This window comes from Mastigoproctus giganteus, chromosome 3 (genome assembly GCF_048544385.1).
Source record: "Mastigoproctus giganteus isolate SK-2022 chromosome 3, ASM4854438v1, whole genome shotgun sequence".
NCBI classification, from domain to species: Eukaryota; Metazoa; Arthropoda; class Arachnida; order Uropygi; family Thelyphonidae; genus Mastigoproctus; species Mastigoproctus giganteus.
In genome coordinates, this window is record NC_143577.1 from 18,325,162 (window position 1) to 18,351,396 (window position 26,235).

Consider the following 26,235-nt stretch of genomic DNA (forward strand, 5'->3'; position numbering starts at 1 on the left):
TACCAAGACAGGACTGTGGAACAGTGAAAACCATCACGTTTTTTGACGAGTGTCGATTTACACTTTTTTGTACCAATGATAGGATGAAAATGTGGTGTGAACCTCGTGCATCCAGGCAGTCTCGTGTCCCCAACACAAGGGGGCTGGAAGTAGTATCATGGTGTGGGTCTTCAAACAGGCCTCTGAGGTTGGGTATGTTCATATTGTAGTTTTAAATGTTTTTCACCAACCTTATGTTTTTCATAAGGTTGGTGAAAAACATTTAAAACTACAATATCATGGTGTGGGGTATGTTTTGTTGGTTAGTACACTCATGCCATTAAAAGGTCGTGTTACCTCCAATGAATAACTTTGTCATATCGGAATAGCTTCATCCTGCAATCCTCCAGTTTTACCCAGATTGCGATAGATTCTTTCAAGCCGACAACGCAAATATCCACCATGAAAAAATTGTATCTGAATGGTTCGAGGAGCATAGCTAATATCTACTTGCCCTCGTGGGTAGTACAATTGGCAGAATCATCATCCTCGCCACACCGGGTGGAAAAGACCTCAGTTCGAGTCGATGACGTGAGCAATTTTAATGGGCTTTTTTTTTTTTTTTTTTTTCACAACGTGGCTAGAGTTAGTCGGTCTCAGGCGTGGGTAGCATGGTTTTTCCTTCCCAAAATTCGGGTTTTTCGTCCAGAAACTAGAAAATCGACCACAGAACACACGCAATTTACAGACAGTATACACGGAGAAATATGGCCTTAGTCGCTAATGCTCCCAAAAAACCCCACTACAACAACATCTACTGTGACCAACAGGCCAGTTCGGCTTCGCAGTTCTCTACCGACCATAACACAGCACCTGACAAATACCCTGATGGAAGAATGGTCAAATCTGCAGCTAGACTCCCTCTGACACATTTTTTTTTTTTTTTTTTTTTATGGAAACCCCAAACACGAAAGGTATCAAAACCTATAGTACTTAGTACCGTGCATGGGTTGAAAGAGAAGTATGAGGGGAATGCCGGAAACTTTGCTCTAGAGACTAAACATGGGTTTCACCACTTCAAGCCTCCAATAAGCAAAGTGGTGGTATTGCACCGGTCGATGAGAGTCATCTACCACCTATAGCTGGTGGAATCGATACGATATATACAGCTGTAATTCGGGAAAAAAAGGGTGCCCTACTAGACATTGAGTAAAGATTTAAGTTCTTGGCTAGTGGATGCATGTTATGTTACTGCAATAAGTATGAGCCCTTAATCACTACGCTGGAAAGCATTATTTTGGCTTAGGAGGAACCTGAAATTTCTTTCCTTTTAAACATATTTTGTTTACTTCAAGAATTAAGGAGCAAATTTCTTTTTTCTATTAAGAAAAGAGAAGACTCCCAGTTTGTTCCTGCAAATATAAGTGATCGCCGAGACCTGTAATGAGGTTTCAATCCAGTGCTCAGGGTCGGGTCGGTCAAAAGGGTATATGATGCGTGCACTGCACACGGGTGCCGAGCATAATAGCGACCGCATAAAAATCAAAAAGTGAAATTTTGTATTTTGTTAATTTTATTGTACTGTGTTTTTCTTATCGTTAGTAATACACTGGTGTGCAAATTTAAGGACCAGTCAGGTTTTCACCTGTAGCTTCTCATAGGAGTGGCCTGGATATGGGAAAAGCATACCAAAAGAACCTCGTGAGGTACAGAAATGATGAAGGAAACAACATTGACACAACAACGGAAACAAAACGGTACAGAGGGACTTTATTTAACAATGGCAACATAGCACTGGCTGCCATGATACAGATGCATCACTGCCAAAGATGGAACAAAGGGAAGAGGTGGTCCTCAGTAGGAGGTATGGCCACCCCTAATGTCGATGCAGGCTTTGCACCGCCTGTCCATACTTAGAACAATGTTGTTGATAAGTTCTTGCGGTAACATCGTCCATTCCTCTGTCAGCGCCATTTCAGCTGGTGAACATTTTCTGGTGGATGTGGACGTGCCGCTAGGCGTCTCCCCAGAGCGTCCCATATGCGTTCGATGGGATTTAGCTTGATGGAAACGGGAAGGCCAATCCATACAAACAATGTCCTTACTTTACAAAAGCATATCAACAGCTGCAGTGCGATGGGGTGTGGTGTTATCATTCATAAACACGAACTCGGGGCCAATGGCACCTCGGAACAGACGAACATGGGGAAGGATTACCTAAGTACAGTAGCGTGCACCGGTTACAGTACCGCCTTCCAGTATCTGGAGTTGTATACGTCCAGCCAAGATAACGCCTCCCCAGACGAGAACACCTCGACCGCTATATCGATCCCTTTCAGTGATGTTTGCGGGGTGATACCGTGTTCCAACCTCTCGCCAGATTAGCTGACGTCCAGAATCGCTGCTGAGACTGAATCTACTCTCATCAGTAAACAGTACCTTAAGTAAAGATTTTGTGGTTGTAACCTTTAGAAATAGTGTTGGTCCTTAAGTTTTGCACACCACTGTACATATATTGTAATATTTATATGATGTTCATTTTCAATTAATTTAAAAAATATTTTAAGTATGTGCATTTGTAGTAAAAATGTAATTTTCATGTTTTTCCTTATACACAGATGTGGAGTAAGTATACAAAATATTTGTTGGGATTGAAGTGCTGATTTTTTTTTTGTCCATGGGCGTCAAATATCATGGATCAGTACTGTTAGTGCTGTACGCTCTGCAGTAGGATCTGCAGTAATAATGCAATTAGTGGACAGCACGTCATAACAGAAATGTGCACTAGCGCTCAAAAAGTTAAGGAACAAACAAAAAAATATAAGAGTTTTTATAAGAATTCCTCTCCGAACAAGTGAGAATTGTAGAAACCATTATGCTGGCATGGAGGACATCTGTATTCCCTTGACTTCTATACATAAAGCCGCTGATCTGAATTGGTACCGACATGTTGACTGGACCCAAGAGCAATAATCCATGGCGCTCTTCACTGATGAGTAAAAATCGTCTCCAATGAAATTTACAACTCATTTTCATCTGGAGGGAATGGAAAACCCAACTGCATCCAGATAACGTCGAAGAAAGAGAAACGTTTAGAGGTCGTAGTTTAACGGTGTGTGCTGGAATCATTGTCAACGGACACAGAGATACAGTATATACAATGATTCCCAGCCTATACAATTAAACCTTCGTGAGATCCTTAAACCGCAATCATCCTTTTAGGAGCAGTTAGTCCAGACTTTCTTTTAATGGACGATAATATTTCCTCACAAAACCCTCCGAGTTGAACCAATTCCTTCAGAGGGAGAATATAGCCCGTATTCCATATGCCTCTGTCGCTAATTAAGTCTCGTTCTCGGATCAGCGTCACGCCTGTGACATTGATCTACACGGAGATCACACTGCTTATTAGGGTATGCTTCCATGAATGATCATGATCGCTTTGCCATTTTTACCACTGATGAACTAATTTGCATAACTTTAATTTCATATCAATTGTGCAGGCTTTGCGCATTTACTGCATTAAAACCATACTACCCTCGCCTGCTACAGACTAACTCAATACGTTGTGAAAAAGACCCATAAAAATTCCTCGCGTCATTGACGGGACTAGAACTCAGGTCTCTTACACTAGATGTGGCGAGGACGGCGATTCTACCAACCGTACTACCCACGAAGGTACCTTCCTTATATTTCTCTTCCCTGGATGCAAAATGGCCAATCTACCAACACACCCTAACATTACTCTCCAAATTGGTTTTTTTTTTTTGGTTTTTGGTTTGTTTTTTTAGGAGCACTAGCAACTAAGGCCATATTGCTCCGGGATATGCAGTGGTCATTCCCTGACCTTTCCGCATCCTCCGTATTTGGTGGTGACGGGTTCGAACCCCGGTCTAATCAAGAAGCGTGTGCTATACACTACTGCTCCTTCCCACCTGGCTACGGAGGCGCCTTACTCTCCAAAACCCAACATTACGTATGACTGGTTTAGTAGTGTTCCTGTTTCAGCTCATGTAAACAGGCGCATAAGAAAGACTTCATGTACCTCCAGAACACAAAATAACTAAATAGAAAGTCCCCTTGAATCGAAGCTGTAGATAGCCGATTTCTGGCGAAGGGTATAGGGTTCCTAGTGAGCTATTTTAGGTTTTTCATCCTACAGAACATTCAAATTGGCCCTTCATTTGTAGGATATTAATAATGGTCAGACAATAAAGTTTACAGCGATGAAGTGCTTTCGATTCAACTATTTACATCAAAGATAATAATCTGTGCAATATATATACCACTACAACATTATCAAAGAAATCTTACCTGAGAATTAGATGTAATTTCTTGACTTGTACAACCAGTCACAGAAGATCTTTGCTCCACCTCGAAGGTGACATAAGGTGAATGGAAGAACTGCCATGTGATATCGCAAGTCGATTCCGTAGGAGGCGGTGACACTAGAAGAAGATTTACATACTTTTACGAGCCTACAAATGTTTTAATCACACAAAGAGATTGATAAAAACCGAATTAAAACTTAAATTGAAATTCTAATGAAAATACACAACACGTAATGTATAGTCGTTGAAGAAAGTCCAAACTCGAAATGGGGATATACAACAGGAAAAATAATGCATGGAACAGCAACATTCAAAACAAAACTTGCCAGGAAAATATTATCCAGATCTTGTGTGAGTTGCATATAATTACCTCTCTCAATAATCCAATCCTGTAATGCATCCTTGACCATAGACCCCATAACTTATCCGCCCACTGAGGTGAAACTAACTAATCTATAATTATCTTAACTTATCGTTTGATCGATCTTGGTGGATTGGAATGAGATGCTTTAACTACATTGCTCAACAAAATTAAAAGAACACGTATAAATGTGGTGTAAGTCGTTCAGCTTGCGAAAGAGCGGGACAATTGGTATAGTGGGGTACCATAAAATAACGATGAAATGAGAAGGCAGTGAGGAACTTCGAACAGGTGTAAGGGACATATATAGGGGTTGTATAAGAATTACCAAAAAAAAAAGTCACAATAAAGAATTCGATACAAGATGTTCGAAAATATGGTCACATAACGTCAGTGTGTTGTATGATCCCCTCCAACGGCTAAACAGGCCTGACAGCGGTAAACCATTCTTGATATAAGGGTGTCTATAAGATTTCGTGGCAACAAACCCCATCTTCCACCAGCGCAGAGACCTTAGTTCACCAAGTTACCGAGGTGTTGGCTGTCGGCGTGCAATGCGACGCCTGGTGTAAAGGTATGTATCCCACACATGTTTGATTGAATTTAAGTTCGAGGATCCGTTTTTGGTACCTATGTGCAGTTACGGTACCCCTATCATAAACATGAGGGATGCGGCTGTTGATCATTATTCCGCCCTTCACGAGAACACCGCCTCCACCATAAATGACCCTTTCTCTGATGCTGCAGGGATGATACCGCATTCCTCATTGTCTCCAGGTGAAATAATGTCTAGAATCTGCTTTTCAGCTAAATCGGGACTCCGATTTTATTGTGACAGTGTCTTCGGCGACACTGTTCATAATAAAATATTCATGAAAAAGATTTTGTTCTGTTAATTTTCTCGAGAGTGTATATTGGAGAATTGGATGTGGCTTGATTGCGAGACGTTTTAATTATATTGGAGAACTGGAACAATAACCGTGTCATTACAAATTTTCTCATTATAAATTTTAAAAACTTCGCCTGTATTGATTCAGTCCAGTTTAATGGTCTAGTTTCCGATGTTTTAATGGTGAAATATGGGGAAATGTTTAATGGATGAACGAACCATGACATACCTACTCTATGCGCAGAACTTGTGTCCCATCACACTCCTGTATGTTTCAAAAAAAATGAGAACCTTATACATTTTATAATTTCCTTTCGAATTTCTTTGAATTTCTGGGTATTCTTTTTAAGATTAAAAATCTTATTCAACATTATAATCTCATCCAAACGTGGTTTTAATCATTTTTCTGGTTGTAAAAAAGCGATTACGCCGATGCTGAAGATCAATATTTATCCTGCATTAAAAATGATTTGAGCACCAAGAAACACTGGGGTGTGCTAATTTGAATTATCGTTGGAACCACTGAAGCCATGAGAAATAAACTCTGCGCATGCCAAAACTGCGTGTATACTCAAAACAAAAGTCTCCTAAGTAAAAGACCTTCTCCCACTCCAAACAACGCCTGATCTCGAGCAAACTGTGCTGATTTATCATCATTCGCCTAGTGTTACCCTTTATTTTTCGAAATCCTTCTCGAACAAAGGTGGCCTTAACTGTGAATTAACTGTTACGTCAACGCTGATGCGGAAATAGCTGGTGTCAATTATCTGGTGGTACAAGCTTGCCAAAAACCTAGGAATGAGGATTATCCGAACATGTGATCCATGAGAAAGACAACTCCCGTAATACTATCACGTGCAGGGGGAGGATTGTTGGAAAAGAAAGATTGATGCACTAGTGGCCCGCTTTTGTTATTTCTCACAAATTACAACTGCACCGGATTTCTTCAACAACAGAAAAAAAAAAACTATGGAAAACTGCATTATTTGGCAATGTAGCTAAGTCCAGGCACAATTTGTGGTTTAATTTACAGAAGAAAGTAAATTAAAGGAGGTAGTCCCATCCATTCTTTGTAATCTTAACCTAATGGCCCCTGGCATTGCTGCTGTGAAGGGTCTATTGTATATACCACGTTTGTATACAATAAAGATTATATATAATGGGTAATATCCGCCCCCCTCAATTCCTTCTAGATAGAATCTAATACTTAAGATGGCTTCACGTGAGAGTTTAAACATTATATATAGGCTAATGACCTAAGTTTTCACATACTGGCATCTTTTACTGCTTTCTTGGCGTAAGATAGCGGAAGGGAAGGAAGTAACATATCGTCGTACGAATGGAGGGAAGGAAAAAGGGGAGGGGGAATTACCAGTGACGTAACTGAGCCCTGAATTAGTAACCGTTTTAAAATGGTTGATTTGAGAACACGGGTTAACGTTCTTTAGCCACTTAGTTGGAACCCTGTTTTCTACATGCATCCAATGTAGCGGATAATTGCATACGATTCAGCATCTCGGCATCTTCAAAGGGTTCGACTTCCGTCTTCGATAATCTCAAAGTCACCACACTAAGTAAAATATTCTTCAGAGATAACTATAATTAAATTTACTGAGACACGAAGCTAGCGCTGTGGTTTCAGTAGAACATAAAACTAATGCAAGCATCAGTAGTTTAAGGTACTGAGCAGCGGGAGGTGAGGAGGGGGCGAAAATACGCACCCTGCTTCGAAGTGCTATATTACGGCCAGATTGACAGCTATTAAATCACACCCTCGCTTGGTGTAGGCTGAACTGCATTTGAATGCCGTTGCTAGGACAACGTTCTCAAAATGCGATAAACAGGTCATGTGCATGAAATAAATGCGTTCTGCTTCCGGATAAATGCAAGCATCGTGGGGGTACGATGGCAACAGGAAGTGCAGGGTCACGCTGTCTACCAGCTGGAAAGGTAATTCAATTAATGGAAAGTCGTAATGACGAAGACGCCTCGAGTCTCTTGCTGGATTCAATCCAATCGGCCTGTTCGTACGACGATTTTCATTTCTTAAGAGATGTCGCAGAAGGATTTCTTAAATGTTCCTTCTCGTCTACGGATGTATCTCAGAGGCAGGATTGACTATCAACCCTAACAAATCAGTCATTACGATATTTGACAATCTTTACAGAAAAAACAAACAAACTTACGAGTGGCAGACAAATCCCGAAGGTAAAATACCTTAAGACTTAGATAAGGATAACTTGGGATGATGGGTTATCCTTTCAGCAGCATTTCTGTTATAAATGCAGATTGTCTGCAACTTGGACTCTGCCCAAAATTTCATACCAGGAAACATTTGAATATGGAATACTGGATCATAGGGTGGATCAGTCGAGTCGTGCTGATGCAAATGCAACCCCTAACTGTATCCAATCATGAAAATATCTCATGGACTCAAATACTTTGAGAGAACAACTTCAATATTCTTCGTAAACTTGTTGTTCGATGGTCATAACCTAAATAATATCGTCGACAACACCAGGGCTGGGGAGTAGTGGTGATTTTGAGGTTACTCCTTGTCCTACTCCGGAGTAAGATATTTTTTCTTAATGTTACTCCTACTCCTACTATACTCCTCAATAAAAAATATTTCGTCATTGCCGCATGACTCATCAGGCTACTTTTTGGAATTCTGATTACATTATGATTATATGGTAATCACTATTCAGAATTCAAATTGCTGTAGCTATATTTTTTTTTATTTAATGCAAATTTGAAATTACACAATATATATTTGATACAAACATTATTTATTCAATACAATGCACTAATACGCTAATTTTTTATTTTATTTAATACAAAAAGAGCAAAAAACTAGTAAACACTAAAACTAAACTATACATTGTCTTTTAGATCGAGTTAGTTCTCAAAAAAAAATATGGACTCAATCAAATCTTCTTTCATCGAAGCACGTAAATCAGATTTTATTATTTTGAGTGCTGAAAACAGCCTTTCAACACTGACTTGGGTAGGTGGTAGACCAGTAACGCAAAAGGTTGCATCTTGAACTATTAGTGGATATGTTTTAATTGGATCTATCACCTGTAACTTTGATGTACGACTTACTTTCTCCACTAAAGTTAAAGCTTGATAGAAATCAAAGCGGAACTTCTCGTAACTGGTTGCTTCCAGCGCTGCAGCTTCTCCTTTGTTGGTATTTGTATTACTAGCTTGAATGCGTCTCTTTCTTATTTTTTCTTGGTGATCAAGCTCACATTCATCACATTCAAAATCACATTCATCAAATTCTGAACTAGAAGAAGAAGGTGATGTGTCAAGCTCAGGGGAGGCCACACAATGTTCTTGCTTTAATCCTGTTATTTTTTCACTTAAATCAAGTAGTGCAGCTTTTCCTCTGGCTACCTGATCCTCTGATAGCAAAATTCTGTAATTTGGATCAATATAAATTGCTGCTAATAATATATCATTTTCTATTAAATTAGTTTCTCTGCGCTCCACAGACTGTTTGATTCCATCAGCAATGAGACCACCAATTTGGAAAAACTTGAAGATTAGACTTTTCCATTCTTTGTAGAATGATCCAGGTGTTAAGTAAGACTCTTGGAACTTTAAAGTCGTATTATATGGGTGGCGAAGTAATCTTTCAAGCTGCTCAACTTCTTCCCATTCATGATCAGATAAAGTTATTTCAGGATTTGCCATATCAATAAATAGAGGCTTTAATTCCAAAAGACGTTTGATCATTAAATAAACACTGCCCCATCTAGTAGCTTGATCAATTAGAGTTCCTTTTCTGCAGCACCTCTTCAGAATAGCATCAATCTTGGGGGATCGAGCAGCTACAGCAACCTGGCGCAACTTACTTATGAGATTAGCTGCATGAGCTCCTTTCAGACCATCACGGATTGCGAGCTGTAAAATATGCACACCACACCTCATATGTTGTATGTTGACGTTGGGGAAAGTGAAACCAATGAAATTGTTTGCAATAGCATCCAAGGTCTTGTCTAAGTACTCATCTTCATCTAAATCACTGTACACACAGCTTTCTCCTGATTCAAAATCTGTCTTTTCCTCATTAAGCTTCTCAACAGTTTTTATAATGTTCGATGCATTGTCTGTAACTATTGTCAAGATATTTTCCTTCTTAATTCCAAAATCTTTGGGCACATTTTCAATCAATTTGCAAACCTGTTCGCTTGTATGTTGCGCTTTGGTATCTTTAAGTGCTAAAGTACGTATTATCGTTTCTTTATTTTCATTCACAAACTGGACATTTATTCCAAAATAATTTACCCGTTGACGGGTGCATCCATCTTCAGATGAATATACTTTCCCTTTAGCATCTCCTTCAAAAAAGTTTTTTGATTGTTAGCTTCCTCTAATATTATTTTCCTAATATTATGTCGTTCCAAAGATACTCTCAGTTTGGCTGCCATTTCACCACTCAATCCAATAAAAGAATACACTAAGAATACACAGAAGAGAATACACTAAGTGGTAGTCCATTCTTTACAACAAGTTCAATAATACACCCTTCGAATTTAGCAGCTGTCATTGCTATAGTAATTTTTTGGGTCTCAAAGTACTTTGTTAGAATATTTTTTCCTTCTACTTTACAACCTGTGGTAGAACTTGATGACTTTTTGTTGCTTTCCTTTTCCTCCATAAGCTTGAATTGTTTTGGATGCAAGCGCTCTAAATGGCGTTTTAAATTGGATGACCTGGTGGGTGCATAGCCTCCTTTTCCTTTCCCTGCGCTGATTTTTGAATTGCATGGCTTATCTCCATTCATCAATTGACATATGAAGACATTTTTTTCTTGAGATAATTCAAAGTATTCAAATACTCCAGCTTTCTTTTGTTCCATTTTAGACTAATTAAATTAAGTAGTTTATCTCAAAATTAACTTTAACAGGCTTACAAATTCATATTACCTAAAACAAAAGATAAAAATTTAAATTAGATAGTGCAATATAATAAAATTGTTTTTTGGTGTTTGCATGTACAATATAATAACAGGAATAAGGAGTAACAAGTATGTTTTGTTACTCCTTATTCCTACTCCTACTCCTGTAAAAACCTCTTACTCCTTTACTCCTTACTCCTTCTCCTACTCCCCAGCCCTGGACAACACGCAAAACACTAGATACTCTCTGGGATGGGTGTGTGTGCCACTTCGCTCAGTAATCAAAAACTCAGTTGGACTCATGAGACTATTTCCATCCATTTCTCTATGTATCTATAATAATTTATATATTAATCCGGACACATTTTGGCAAAAACACGGGATACAGGATGAAAAGAAGCGACAATTATGCTTACATGTTTGTTGTAAGCATAATTGTACACCTCGAAAAGACCTCATCTATGTTTGTTGTTATAGGGTTTAGGCGCATCAGTAACTGAGGCTATTCCGCGCCGTATATAATATGCAAATTGAGTACGTTCTGTGGTCGAACTGCTGTTTGCTGGATCGACGAAAAACCCAACTTTCCAGGAGGAAAAAACTGTTACCCTCACGTGAGATCGACTAATTCAGCCACGTTGTGAAAAATGGCCCAAAAAATTCCTCCCGTCATTGACGGGATTCGAATGAGATTCTAACCAGTGTGAGTAGGACATGTGAGATAGAGTTCAAGGATTAGCGCCATGGCAAGCCGTATATTTGTCAGCAGGTAGACCAGAGTGACGTGTTTGAGAGCAGGCGATCAGCTAAATCATATTCTGTATCAGTAAAATTAACCGTCCAAACTGGAACAGAATGCTCTTATATAGATACAGGTGTAAGAGCTAAATCTTACAAATAAACTAGAAATATTTGTTTTGCTAAAATAAATCCAGGAAGGGCGATGGAAAGGGAGTATTAAGTTTAAAAATAGTAAGTATTAAGATTGGATATTTAGTTTTAATGTAAATAACGTTAAAGTTTGAAGAAAGACTGGATTTGCAAATGGGAAAGTTATAGACGTATGTGTTTAAATAGCAGCTAAATGGAAACAAGTAATTTCGAATAATATAAGAGAGCTAACAGGGACAGCAGCCAGGAATAGGGATGGGGTGCCAGTTGCGAACAGGCGAGAAAGGTTGCTGAGGGCAAGAACAACAGGACCGTGAAACTGGATTATGAAGAGTCTCTTTTGATCTAAGCCACCATTAGGAAGTAGACAGGAAATGAGTGAACGTCCAGTTTTCGCATAAAAAGAAAATAGTGTCAGGGTGATTGATATTTGGATATGTTCCATATATTTAGCAGAGAAAGTGCGAACACGAAACTTAGTGTTTTGGAGGTGACCGGCAAACATGAAAAGGTCATATTGCCATGTGAAAAAAAAAATAAATAAATAAAAAAATTCTAGAGAAGGGTTGGTTTGTGCGCTAGGGAGACAGTTGTGGTGAGATGTTTTAGCAAATAGGAAAGAATGAAAAATTAAACTGAGTATGGGAATTAGTTGCGAGTCCTTGGGGGGAGGTGTTCCAAGCTTGAGGGAAAAAGGAAAGTTCGGGGGGAGTAACTGAGCAAGTTTCCACTGTATCTGACTTCTCTGTGGTCTAAGAGGAGAAGGTAGTGAGTTGCAGGTTCTAACAAAATAATAAGAGTTGTAATGGTATTACTGATGTAAGCGAAAAAAAATAGTAATAGATGAGAATGATTGGATATTCATTGATGATTCATAATATGTAAAATACAATTGATACAAAGTAAAGTGGATAATTTGTAACGGAATTGGAACGACCTCGAGCATTAGTCCTGAGGGAGAGATAGTGTATTGTACTGTAGTATGGTTCAAATATATGGAAATTGGTAGGCATATATAATTGTATTATATACAACATTTACAAAAAAAAAAAATTATTTATTATTTATTTTTTTGTAAATGTTGTATATAATGTTCATTAAAGGTTTGTAAATTTTTTGTAAAAAAGGCGTGTCTTTAATGTTCTGCTAACACCCGCTTTACACACCCTAGAATCTAGAATTTTCTGTGAATTGCTGTTAGATTTGCGTTTTGTGGGGGTGGGCTTGTGACTTCAGTAGAGTGGAAGTCAAAACACAACAAAATCAAATTCAAATCAGCCAAAACAACCGTCGTTAAGCGAAATTTTGTGAAGTGGATACAATATACCCTTCACAGCAGCAATGCCAGGGGTTTTACATTGGCTGGTGGACAATAAAAAATTCGGGTTCATCCCCCAGAGCCATCAACAGAATAAGTTTCAGAAATTATTTACAATATATTCATAAAGATATTATACTTTTGACATTATTTACAATATATTCGACATTCCAACATAACCTACATAAGTAGGTTATGTTGGAATGTTCTTTCTGTAGAATATAGATAGAGGTTTGCAATTATGCAGGATGCTGGACTTCCCATAGGGGTGCCATTCACTTGTAAGTATAACGAAGTTCCGTCATATACGTAATTATTAAAAATACATAAATTTATTAGAGTATCCCAGTAGGTTAAATCAAACTTTATGGCATTTTTATGTTCCAAATATAGTTTTTGGAGAGCATCTTTTAAATTGTCGAGATTGATACTAGTGAATAAACGGTTAAAGTCAAATGTTTGTATTTGCTGAATATTGTTATTTTTTATTGCATTTATAATCGGTAAGTTGTTATTTATTATAATAGTTTTATTTACATTATTTAATATAGTTTTATGTAACTTTTCTAATATGTAGGTTAGTGCAAATGCATCATTTTAACATAGCTATCTACCAAAGTAGTTAAATTAATTAATTAATTACATTGGCATCGTTTTGGTTATATCTCATATTGTGACTGCCTTCACAACGAGTTGCAATGGTATTGTACTACCTCGAATAAATAACACTTCACCCGTGGAGAAGACTATTGTTATTTAATTCTCAGCGGATACCACCACCCAGACGGCACCGTTTCAAAGCTTGTTGGCCTCTCCTCGGTGGGTAGGCAGGTACCTTGGTGTTGCAATAGTGACAACACAGTTATGAAGTATAACTTCACAATATGAGAGATGTGTGGGGGGTTATCTTTTCTTCTACTTATTTTTTTATTTATTTAATATTAATATTAAATATCTTGTTTTGTTCCCTAATAGATATATAGACCCCTTGTCTTATATCCCCACTTACACATCTGACTTTGGATTCACAGGAGAATTCAGGTTCAAGGGAACTTCTCAATTATGTAAAATTCCCTCCGGAAAGGCTGAGTGTTCAAGAATAACAAACTCACTAATTAATAAATAACATAGTTTATTTGCATATATATACATACAACATAATAAAGTGATCAAAACTCAGGCACATACTAATATTATCCAAATTTGCCTATGTAGCATCAGATATATATGCAATTAAGTACATTGGGTTTACACTAGAAGAGTTATTTCTTTCTACACAACATAATTAATATCCTTACAGAAAACTGCTAAAGTTTCTTCTTTCTTCACACATGATCAATAAATACTTAAGAGGTTTAGTTAATACCCTTTCTCCTATGTAAGTCAAATTCTTACTTTATAAATTGATTTAGGAATTTCACTCTTAACTTCTGATTTATTTAGTGCCCCTTTTTGTCTTGGGGAATATAATTTTACAAACTTTCTCTAATCAAGATAAATCGTACATTTAACATCAATTTCTGGACTAATGCTTGTCCTAAGGGTTAGCTACATTCAGAAGGCTATTCCTTTCTCTGTATTTCTCTACCCTTCCCTTCCAAAATTTATCATACATATATATTAGACAATAACTAATAACAAATATCTAATTTCTCTCCTTTACCTTTCTACATATGTCTAATTATACATTAATCAAAACCCATAACTATCATCTGACTTATCCCTAAATTTATGTATATATATTTATCTTTTGTACATCCTTCCCTTAGTATCTTTCTAAACTTCTACTAATCTGATATTAGGGTTCTTACAGTCCTTTGGGGGTAAGTGAGAATACTATATAACTAGTCACTTACTTAATTTTACGAATTGGACTTCTCTGTTTTGGGGCCTTCTGGTCCTTGTTTGGGACTGTCATCATCGTTTGCCAAGGGCATTCATCTCAGGACTTCCAGAGGATTTTCGTGTGCGGGTCACAGTTCTGCTACTCTGCTTAAACTCACTGTTCCATCTGGTCTAGGCTGGCTCTTTGACGTATGGTCCTACTCCGTCGTTACGGGGACTGCTATCTTTCCTTCTGCTTTGCTCCGTCCGCTCTAGGCTGGCACTTTGCCTTCACCGCCTGTTAGTTTCGATACAAGGGCTGCTTCATACCGTCTGGGACATCGAAACTCGATGCCTTCATCGAAAGGGGCTTCCTCCTTTTCCAGGCACTTTTGCCTTCGCTGATTTCTTTCATTCCATTCCTTTACTTTCTCCGTTACTTTTCTCTCTCTCCCACTTCTCCGCTCCACCTTTTCTTTAAAAACTGATTCACAAGAAGAAAATTTCACAGGGCGCTTCTCTCACTAACACCGACAAAAATCTCAACTCTGTCTGTACTAACTCATTCTAACTAACTCCGACAAATATCTCAACTTCGTCTCTTTCTAACTCATATTAACTAACACCGACAAAAACCTCAACTTTGTCTCCTTGACTAACTCCTCCGGTTCTCTCTTTTTGTTTCTCTCAATACCGTACCGCCCCCCATATTTCAGGCGAACCCTAGTTCCGGGTCTTAACCAATCTTCTCATTCTATCAAACCTTTCTCTTTGTCCTATTCGCCCATGTTATCCTTTCCCATGCTGTCCATTCAGTGCTCGATCCAACCTCTCATTTTAATAAATTTGTAAATTTCCCAGGCTGTCTGCCCCTTTGAAGTCAGCCGCCATTTCCGAAACCACCTGGTTCTTACTTAGCACCTTTACTTCACAAGATCCACAAAACTTGCCATCACCGACAGCCAGACGCCAGTCTTAATTCTGATCCAAGCATTTGTCAAGTATTTACTTCTCGTCTCGTCTCGTCTCCCAGTGTTTCCGATCAAAGGAATGTTCCGACAATATGGTCCTCTGCACTATTGTCTCTCCAGAGAGAGAGAGAGAGAGTACCCCTTTCACACCTATTTACCAACAGCCGCTGCTACCTGTTCCCGTTGTTTTGGTTTATTCTCTAGCTTAATCCCTAGCGAGTGACCCATTATCTTAAATAATATTGGTGACTGGTAAGGTTTCGCCGCCCCATATTGTTATACCAGAAGCTTTACTTTTAATTAATCTCTCATGTGTATAAAATTTTTTCTTGTAAGATTTTATATCTTACAGATGCCTGATGGTGCGTAGTGATATAGACTATAAAGTAAGGCCTCATGCTACGAGGTAGAATGACTAATATGTAAAGTAAAGTAAAGTGCAGCCATTATCAACCCACTGCAGGATGGAAGCCTCCTCAACATGCTGAGGGATATGTAGGTTAGTGCAAATGCATCATTTTAACATAGCTATCTTCCAAAGTAGTTAAATTAATTAATTACATTGGCATCATTTTGGTTATATCTCATATTGTGACTACCTTCACACGAGTTTCCATTGCAACACCAGGGTACCTGCCCACCCACCGAGGAGAGGCCAACAAGCTTTGAAACGGTGCCGTCTGGGTGGTGGTATCCGCTGAGAATAAATAACAATAGTCTTCTCCACTGGTGAAGTGTTATTTATTCGAGGTAGTACAATACCATGGCAACTCGTTGTGAAGGCAGTCACAATATGAGATATAACCAAAACGATGCCAATGTAATTAATTAATTAATTTAACTACTTTGGTACATGGCTATGTTAAAATGATGCATTTGCACTAACCTACATATTAGTCATTCTACCTCGTAGCATGAGGCCTTTGCCCTTAAATACTTCATAGTAACTTTTCTAACGTTTTACCTGGAATTTTAGCATTTATCCTTTATGACAGCCTCTGGTCTCCGTGGAACACTCTCCACAAGTTTTTTGAAAACTTCCTCCGATATTTTCTGCCATTTGGTCTTAAAAGCGGCGACCAGTTCAGCACTGCTTTTTTAGGCAATCTCCCCTCATACGTACCTGAAAATCCAATACGTTCAAGAGGTTCTCAATAGGATTGAGGTCGGAGATCGGGGCTAGCCAGTCCAACTTTTCGACGCTCATGTCCGTAAACTAGTCCGTCACATGGCGAGCAGTATGACATGGAGCGTTGTCCTGTTAATACAGGTATGGGCCTTCCCCAACGTATTTTCACATTAGCATCCACCGGTATTGCACTACATCTGGCGAGTGCGAGATTTTCGGTGGTAATTACCCCGGTACAGGATGACAATTGACCCAGGCCGGTGCTAGGGATGGGCACCAGGCAGCAGCTGCCCATGTGTTGGCTGCACCCTGGTGGCAAAGTGGCCTGACACAAACAATACAATATACATTAATATTTACACACATACACTTACACTTTTTCAGGCCCGTTATGCAGAATTTCTGCACCATAACAGAGTACAAAGGTGGAGATGGGCTAACGCCTAGGAGCCCCCCAATACAAGAACACACACACAACCTTCATTACTATTATATAGAATGGATATATATATCCAATGATAATGTGTATAAAACTGTATATAAATTAATAATAATAATAAACTTCTTTTATTGCTGCTAAGTACGGTACATGTACTAGAAACAATAATTCTCATCACGGCGACATGGCCAGGAGTTTTATATTATGGAAATTTTTCTGTTTATACTCCGGAACGACAACCAAGTCAGTAGAGTTTACAATAAATCGTCAATACAACTATTTATCGTATTTAGTAGTCACGGGCTTGAACCCCGGGCCACTCAAAGAACGCGTGCTATGCACTCACTCTCGCTCCTGACCACGCGGCTATGTCAGGCCCAAATGTATATATATCATGAAAATGTAGATTAAATTGTGTGTGTAAATAAATGGAAATGACGTTCAGAAAGAACGCAGTGGTTTCGCCCAAAACAACCAATGGTACCAGGCCAACTCATGAAAAACAGCCCCAGGCCATCACCGCCTCTTCCAAACTTCATTGTCAGGATGATACAGTCTGGCAGGTAGTTTTATCTGGGCATCCGCTACAGCCGGGCACGCAATTATGAGTCTAGTAAGATATGACCAGGAAGAGGGAAGCTATCAACGGAGGGATATCCTGATATTAATGGTAGGGTAGTATAATTAAACAAGATTACAAGCAACCTATTTTTTTCCTTATACTTTAAATAGCTCAAAGCTTAAGGACTTCATTCTCAACATTAGTTTTACCCCTACTGCAATTTGCTAGTACAGTATGGTCATGTGATTTTTCAACCTATGTTTCTAAATTAGAAGGTATGCAAGCAGAAATACTTACTGAGATTAGACAATCAATGAGGTGGTTATCATGGATCTAATTATAATTTAAATTAGTCAAAATATGATTTAACAGCCCTTAGTAAAATAAAACAGGTAAATTTGATTAAAACTTATTCAAAGTTATAAATGGTTACTTCTTAATTGGACCGCCGTCCTCCCCACACCGGGTGGAAAAGCCTTGAGTTCGAATCCCATCGATGACGGGAGGAATTTATGGACCTTTTTCACAACGTGGCTGAGTTAGTCTGTCTCAGATAAGGGTAGTATTTTCTCCCGGAAACCCGGATTTTTAGTTTAGCAAACAGAAATCGACCACAGAACACATGCAATTTATAGACAATATACACGAAGCAACATGGCCTTAGTCGCTAATGCTCCTAAAACCCAACAACTCTTTCTCTCTCTTAATTCTTTTGACAGAACGGAAAATGACTAATTTGCATATATGTTGTTCTTAAAATGAAATTTTAAAACACACAAAACATTGATTGCCCTATCCGATAGTCTTGATGTCTGTTTCGTGACAAATATTCCTTTCATTTTGCATTGACGTTGGTCTAATTGTTAAGAGTGCGTCCAAAAGCATCTTCAAGTTGGGCGTTAGGTTACAGGTGTTCATATAAGCTCATTTCCTTTTTTTAACTATGAAAACATTGTCTGCTTGCCCTGATTTTAGTTTTGCCGTTGAAATCTATATTGCTATTGCTAATTCAGATTTTAGATCAATTTCTGATTTCATGTCGGAGTATTCCACAACATTCACATCTTCTCTTTGCATTTCTTCTGTTAAAGCACATTTTGCTTTAAAAAGTGTTTCCATTAATGATTTTGCTAATCGACCTATTTCATTCTTGTTCGCCAAAGCAAAAAAAGTCGTCCTTTTTCACCTCATATAAACAACTAACATTGCTTAAATATTTAATGAAGGATACCAGATCTTTATTCCTGCGTTTAAGAAATTCATTTCTACTTTATTTTAAAAGCATACTGCTCAAAGAAGAATTCTGTTTTTCCAAATTACTAAAAAGAATCTTAAAAATTCCTTCGCTTGTTAGAAGATTTGCATCTTGATTACTTAATGCCTCAACTGCTAATTGAACAGATTTTAAGCATTTTAACATATCTCTCGTAATTTCATAACATTCCTCTTTCCATAAGTGACCGAGATTCAGCTGTATTAAAACAATTTCTATGGGATTTAGGATCTTTAAAAATCTTTCGATCATTCTTTCTAATGTGTTCCAGCGTGTTTTACAGTCCAAAATGACTTTTAGTTCCATTTTTTTTTTTCACTCTTGATTATTTCCTGCTGCAAAAGAGAATTTCTCGCTGGAGAATATTTAAACAGATTTACAATTTTTCTTATACTAAAAATTGCTGGAGAGACATCATCTTGCAAATCATACTGATTGGCTTCGGCTACATTATTGAATCAGAGTCATTGCTCTCATTTTTCTCGTATTCAGAATCTGCATCGTATTCGCTTCCTCTGCTGCTTGTTTTTGATGCTTCATCTTTCAACTTGTTGAAGTAAAACACTTTGATTACAACAAGGTGAAGTGCATGATTGTAATAGGTGATAACTTGCCGAATTTTTCCATAACTGCTGCACCATCACTAATCGTTGCAACCCCATCTGCTTCAAGTTTTAATTCAAAGGTTTTTAATTTTTCCTGAAGTAAAGATAACACTTTCTGCAGGACAGTTCCCATGAACTCTTATTAAACCAAGATTCAATGAAGTCTCATTGTAATATACATGAACGTTCATGTCTTCGATTCCTACAACTGGTCCACTCGTCTATGCAAATTCTCATTTTCTTATTTTCACATTTGAAAGCACCAAATTTCTCGGTGTACAGTTGTTCTAATTTACTGTAATAGTTATGTTTTAATGCCATAACTGATGGACTTTTTGGCAACTGCAGTCCTTTGCTTAAGAAACTTGTCCTAATAAATTCACTCTTTGAGATGATGTTGATAGATAATCTATCTGCTGCTGCAAGTTTGCTTATCGTTTTTTCCAAATCTTGTGACTGGTGTCCTTTGACGTATTGTAAAATTGCGCATTTTTTCTTAGAAGTAGTAGACATTGGCTCATCAGGATTATTTTTAGAGCTTTGTCCTTTTCATGCTATGAATATGTTGGAGATGCCTATGAAGTCCACTAGTCGATGATGCTTCACATTGCAATGATTAAAAACATATCTGGCAACGAGCTGACTGATTTCCTTTATCTTTCTTAAAATGCTTCCATTCTTAAAATACTTCCAACATTCTTCATACACTTTCTCATTATTATGGATATCTAAAAAATATATTTGATAAATGAGAAATATTAAGTTTAGTAGTCTTTACAAAGAACTTTAGCTTCCTAGAGCGAGTAAACACTGGAAAAAGCCAGCGGGAAGTATTCGAATAACCTAACATTCAGATCTCCCAGCAAGGTTAACAGCACTACACAGAATCACGCGTGTCGAAATTACCAATTTAAGGACTTATTTTGCTTCCAAAACCTGTTTTTTCTTGGAAGACCACTCATTCATAGAATTTGTATAAAGTATACTCTGCGCATAAACTTATAAATATTTATTTCATTTGCAAGGATGACTCACAGTTAGCAGCAGACAGGGCCACGAACATACTTTTATAACAAGGCAAGTTCTATGTGACCTCTTTGGTAATTCACATACAATCCCTATAAATGTCCCTTATACCTGTCCAACGTTTCTCACCGTCTCCTTATTTCATCGTTATTGTACATGTATGGTACAACAGCATACCAAATTTGTCCCGTTTCATCGCAAGCTGCACGAGTTACACCACGTTTTCCACGTGTTCTGTTACTTTTGTCGAACAGTGTAAGTGCACCAATCTATTGTGGAGACCTTTCGCAACAAGTTGCCTCGGTATTGCACTACTCTAAAAAGCACTTCTCAATAGAGAAGAAGTGTCTTTGGTATTTTGTTATGAGCCAAGAACATAACAAAATAGGCAGGACATTGACAGTGTCACATCTTGACGCGGAACTCAGCTGAATCCAAGGTTATCTAACAACTTTTTTTTTAAATTGAAAATTAATCGTACGTTGTATCGACACACAAATGTTACAAAATTAAATATAAGTTTCTTCGTTGCAATACAGATCTTTAAATCGACATTTGCGATTGGTGGGGGGGATGAGTCTTTTATTGCTTTATCTATCGAATGCAGCAGTCTTCCGAGGAGAAAGACATGTAGCCATGCGACCAGGCAGCGGAAAGGAATAACGTGTGAAATTACAACACTTTCCCGTCCTAGCAATTACATCAAAGTCGCTGAGCAAATAAAAACGAAACGCTGCAGACTCGTGCTGTATTCCCTAAGGCAAACGCAGAGCTAAAAGAAGAACAGTCTTTTCTTATCAGTCAATATTGAACTGATAAGGCCTCTCTATTCTTCAAGTTGGTTGCGACGTTCAGTGAAGGATCAAGATTAAGTAGGTTTGGTGGGATGAACTGTGCGGATAATAGGATTAGCATTACAAGAGTCTCTGGATTCACGGAAATCGTTGGGAAGTGGTGTCGAGAGCTACTGGTAAAAGTAGAGTCCCTCTTTTGTGCTACAATGACTTATCCAAACAGGTATACATTATACGATACACAGTAACAGATAAGAAACGTTTTCACCAAGGAATAATTATCTGCAGATAACGGTGATTTCAAGACCGACCGACTGAATTTCACTGCTATATTACTGCAAGACAAACAGACACTCTAATACGCTCTCCTTCCTTCGAATGGCAAATATTTTCATAATTATCACATCTATCTCAAGAGGCGATTTAATCCAAAGCAAAAGAAACGAAACTTTAAAGATTGAAAAAAAAATATATATATATAAAACCAAACAGAAATAAAAAAAACAATAAACAGAAATAAATCGTTGGGCTTGATTTGATTCTTGAAAAGCAAGGATTTACTGGTGATCTGCCAGCTTAAAGTCAAGTAGTCAAAAAAACTGGTTAGAGCAGTGAGAATGCCTTTCTGTTGTGGTTAAAGCATTAACAACCGTCTACCTACGAAGAACAAAACTCTGGGATGAACTTAAGTGATGCATACACTACGAAAGCATCAGTATTAAACGAAATTACAGCCAACAGTAGACGACAAAATCCTGAAGCAATAATAGATCCTGTATAAATCAGAATAAAAATCCCTAAAGATTCTGGCTATTTTACCCTCTTCTCCCCAACCAAAGGCTTAATTAACTCTTATAAAAGAACGCCTTCGTAGGCAGAGGCAGTAGAATTGCTACCCTCCCCACACTGAGTGGAAAAGACCCGAGTTCGAATCCCGTCAAGGAATTTAAGGGCCTTTTCACAACGTAGCTGAGTTAGTCGATCTGAGAAGAGGGTAGCATGTTTTTTTTTTTTTCTTTTTTCTTCCAGAAATTTGTGTTTTTCGCCAACAAACAGAAAATCGACCACAGAACACAGGCAATTTACAGACAGCACATACCGCACAATATGGCCTTAGTTGCTAACGAGCATAAAATTCCCTACAACTACTTATAAAAAAAAAACAAATAAAAGGTAATCCAGTCAGCTGACATCCCCACCTGACACCGTGTTACCAATCCCAAAGCTTCTTTGCAACTTCTGGGAGCCTTTTTGATAAGCTTCCTTTGGAATTGCTAATGGTTCTAATGTCGTGCGCTCAATAATTTCCTCAGTCATTGCTCTCTCAAGGGGAATTTAAACTTTAAAAATCACAATGAGCTAAAACCGGTAAGTATAGTGTATAGCAGACCACAGTGAAGCCTACTTTGTAACTGTTTTGTAGTATTCCTAGTTCACTGTTGCCAGAGGCGGATTTAACGGCGGGCGCACCGGGCGAGCGGCCTGGGCCCCGACTTCTGAAGGGCCCACGCAAAACTACAACAAATTAGCTGAACATATTAGTTCAAAACTTTGTGATTATTATTATGCTATTATTAATTATATTATACATATATTATATTCAAATTTTATTGGAAATAAAACATTAATAGTACATAATATTTTTTATTTATTTAAAAAATTGGTTACATGTATTTTTATTTTCCCTATCTCTCTCTTTTTTTTAAGGGGCCCAATATTTTCTTCTGCGCCCGGGGCCTAAACCGACCTTAATCCGCTGACTGTTGCCCATGTGCGATAAGTTCATAATGAAGAATACCCTGTGAGCCAAAAAAATACGACAAGAATGATCTTCACATCGTGATTGCCTTGCTTTTTTGGGGGATGGGGCCTTGCAGAAGGCAAAATCTTCTACTGATAGGATTGGGCTTTTGTTTCCAGGTCATAGCCATACATCCATGATTAGACACTAGTCAGCTGCTTCGACTAGAACTGCTTCGCTTAATGATACTGTTAAGATAGCAGGCAAAGCAGCATCTTGCTCACCATACAAGAAAATACATTACGAGTATAATCTGTCCATTACTTCTGTATAGCGCTCAAATCTGGAGCTCAGCATAAAACGAACGCCAAATGGCTGTTTGCTAAGCAATTCTAGCTATTAAGATGGGTGACGAAAAAATATTCAATAAATGTGGAGTTGAGAACAAATGCCTTGGCCTCAGTGCTTCATATCTTCATATTCTGAGTGTTTCAAAAATAAAGGAAATAAGACACTAACTGCAACGGTCAACATGATCATAGAAACTATTTCTGCTCCAAATAGATGAGATCTATGCCAATAAAGAGTACCTCCCAGGACGAAGGGCCATCCCTTTCCCTGTACAATTAAGAGGTTTAGACTAGGCTGTTGGAAGTTTTCTTTTAGTCAGTGAGTCGTTGATTACTGGAGCAAGTTGCCTCCACAGGTAGTTGAGGCTGACAGTTTGAAAAAATTCAAAGGTGAATTGGATTTTCCTATCCGAGGAGGTTTGTTTGTTTGTTATTTGGTTTTTAGGAGCATTAGCAACTAAGGCCATATTGCTCCAGGATATGCGGTGGTCATTCCCTGACCTTTCCGCATCCTCCGTATTTGGTGGTGACGGGCTCGAACCCCGGTCTAATCAAGAAGCGTGTGCTATATCCTGCTGCTCCTTCCCACCTGGCTACGGAGGCGCCTATCCGAGGAGGGAAGCGTAAAACTTTGTTAATTTTCTTATTCTAATCTTTATATTTATTATTATTTATTTTTTTTTTTTTTTAGTGCTGCAAAAGCCTATGGCTTTCTTGTACTATATACGTAATTAATAATAATGCTAAAAAAACCCTAGTCAATACTTGTGATGAATCAAATTTGCTTGTTTGTATTTTAACACCACCAGCAACTAAAGATTTCCTTAAAATTTAGCGTATTCTATTCAAGTACCACTATTTTCATATAAGCGTGGACTTGTATAAGTTGACAACACTTGGATCATAGAGGTTCCCAAACTTTTTAGCCATGCGGAGCCCCACATCAGAAATAAAAAAAAAAATAAATAAAAAACATACCAGAGCCTTAATAGAAAAAAATACACTAAAAATAGAAACTAGCACCAGATCTTCAGATGTATAACACGCACATTGACAGTCCAAGGTCACTCAGAAAAGGCCAAATTTACTTTTAACTTTTATGCACAGCGTATTCTGATTCAATTTTATAGTTTTAGAAAAAAATATTAAACTTTCTAAAATTTCCTCGCGGAGCCCCAGATAACTATGGCGGAGTCCAAAGGCTCCGCGGAGCATAGTTTGAAAGTTAGCATAGTTAGCTTAGTCAATTTAAATTTATGGCTCCTTGTGTATGTCACGTCTTCCAGGTATGGGCAGCCTGGTAGTGGGATTGTTGGCACCCACCGGTATTGCACTAACTCCGGTGGGTGCTGGGTGTTAGTGCAAACACCACAGACAGTGAAGGAGACCCTTGGCCGGGCTTCACGTGCGTAGGGATAGACATCAGGTAACAGCTACTCAGGTGGTGCCTGCTCCCTGGTGGCAGAGAGGCCTGTTTTTTTGTTTTTGTTTTTTTCTTATAACATATTGCACACACTTTACACTACAGGCCCATTAGTAGATACTTGAACACAGAATATACACGTGGAGATGGACGTTAGTCTGGGTGCCACCTTAGCCAAGTACATATATAATGAAAATATAACTAAAATGTGTATGTCATGTAAACTATATTTAGAAACAGTAAGAAGGCAAGAATCGAGACTTGTGGGACCCCTCACGCATAACATTAATCCATGAAGAGCAGTGCCGCTTTATAACTACTGTCTCCTACCATATAACCTTCCCTTTTATCCATAGTAGTAACTTTCTTTTAATGCTACATTGCTCCAATTTATTCAATAAACATTCTTGGGAACTGTAACAAAAGCCTTACTGAAGTCTATGTAAATAACGTCAACGTTATTCTTTTTTATCCAGTTCCTTACTAACAATCCCATCTTACCTAATTAATCAGTCAGACATGACCACCCTAACAAAGCCCTGCAGTGATTTCCATACACTGCAATTCTATATTCCATGGTCTTCCACGTTCCATAATCTTCACAAATGAAGAACTACTGAAAGATCTGTAGTTGCTCATTTCTCCCTTTGTGAGCAGGAGAGACGTTTGGGTATCTGCAATCTATAGGAACATCACCCGAACCAAGGGATGTTCCGATGTCTTTTTCGCTTTTATTATTGTAACCAGTTCGTTTTATTTACACCCTGCACGACTCTTTGGGCAATATACCTGTACAGTTTACAACGCCTCCATCAGTCAAGTAAATCAACGCCCTTTCAAAAGGCTTTTTTTAAGTGTCCTAAAATCCGAAGGAACCAGAACAGGCAATAAACGGGATGCTTTCAAGATTTCGCATTCAGTTTCGTAATAGTTTCAACCTTTATGAACATCTTCACATTTAGCATAGTATTGTTATGCTGCAATAAAGATCCTTTACTCGACTTTCGTATTCTGATCACCATTCATTCTAGGACCAGAACAGTCCCAAAAGTTGAATAAAACTTTACCTGCAGAGTGACAAGTTCGAATATTCTTAAGCCAGCTTTCCTCCTCAATCACTATCCACTTAAAAGCATTACAAAAAAAAAAAAAAAAAAAAAAAAAGTTTTTGAAGTACTAAAACGAGTTTATTTCTATTGCATACTTTCTGGAAAGTACTGTGTTTATGATTAAAGAAATTGCCCTGAATAGTTTCCGATGCCGATATTCAACGCATCGGTTATTTCAGATTATTACACATATGTATCATTTTTAAAATTGATACAAATGTCTAATAATAATAAATGAAATAGCTGATAAGTTGAATAGCAGAATCGTGAAAATATTGAGGACAATTTCTTTGAACATAACTTCAAGAAAA

At 38.0% G+C, this 26,235-nt stretch overlaps 1 protein-coding gene across 1 annotated transcript in view; it reads right to left on the reverse strand.

Moving 5' to 3' along the window:
• Window positions 1–26,235, reverse strand: part of LOC150087761 (transforming growth factor beta receptor type 3-like) — a 371,467-nt gene that overhangs the window by 230,586 nt on the left and 114,646 nt on the right. The window contains exon 3 of the mRNA XM_090369867.1: window positions 4,294–4,427. Within this exon, the coding sequence (XP_090225993.1) occupies window positions 4,294–4,427 (134 nt within the window). The remainder of the gene's footprint in view (window positions 1–4,293; window positions 4,428–26,235) is intronic.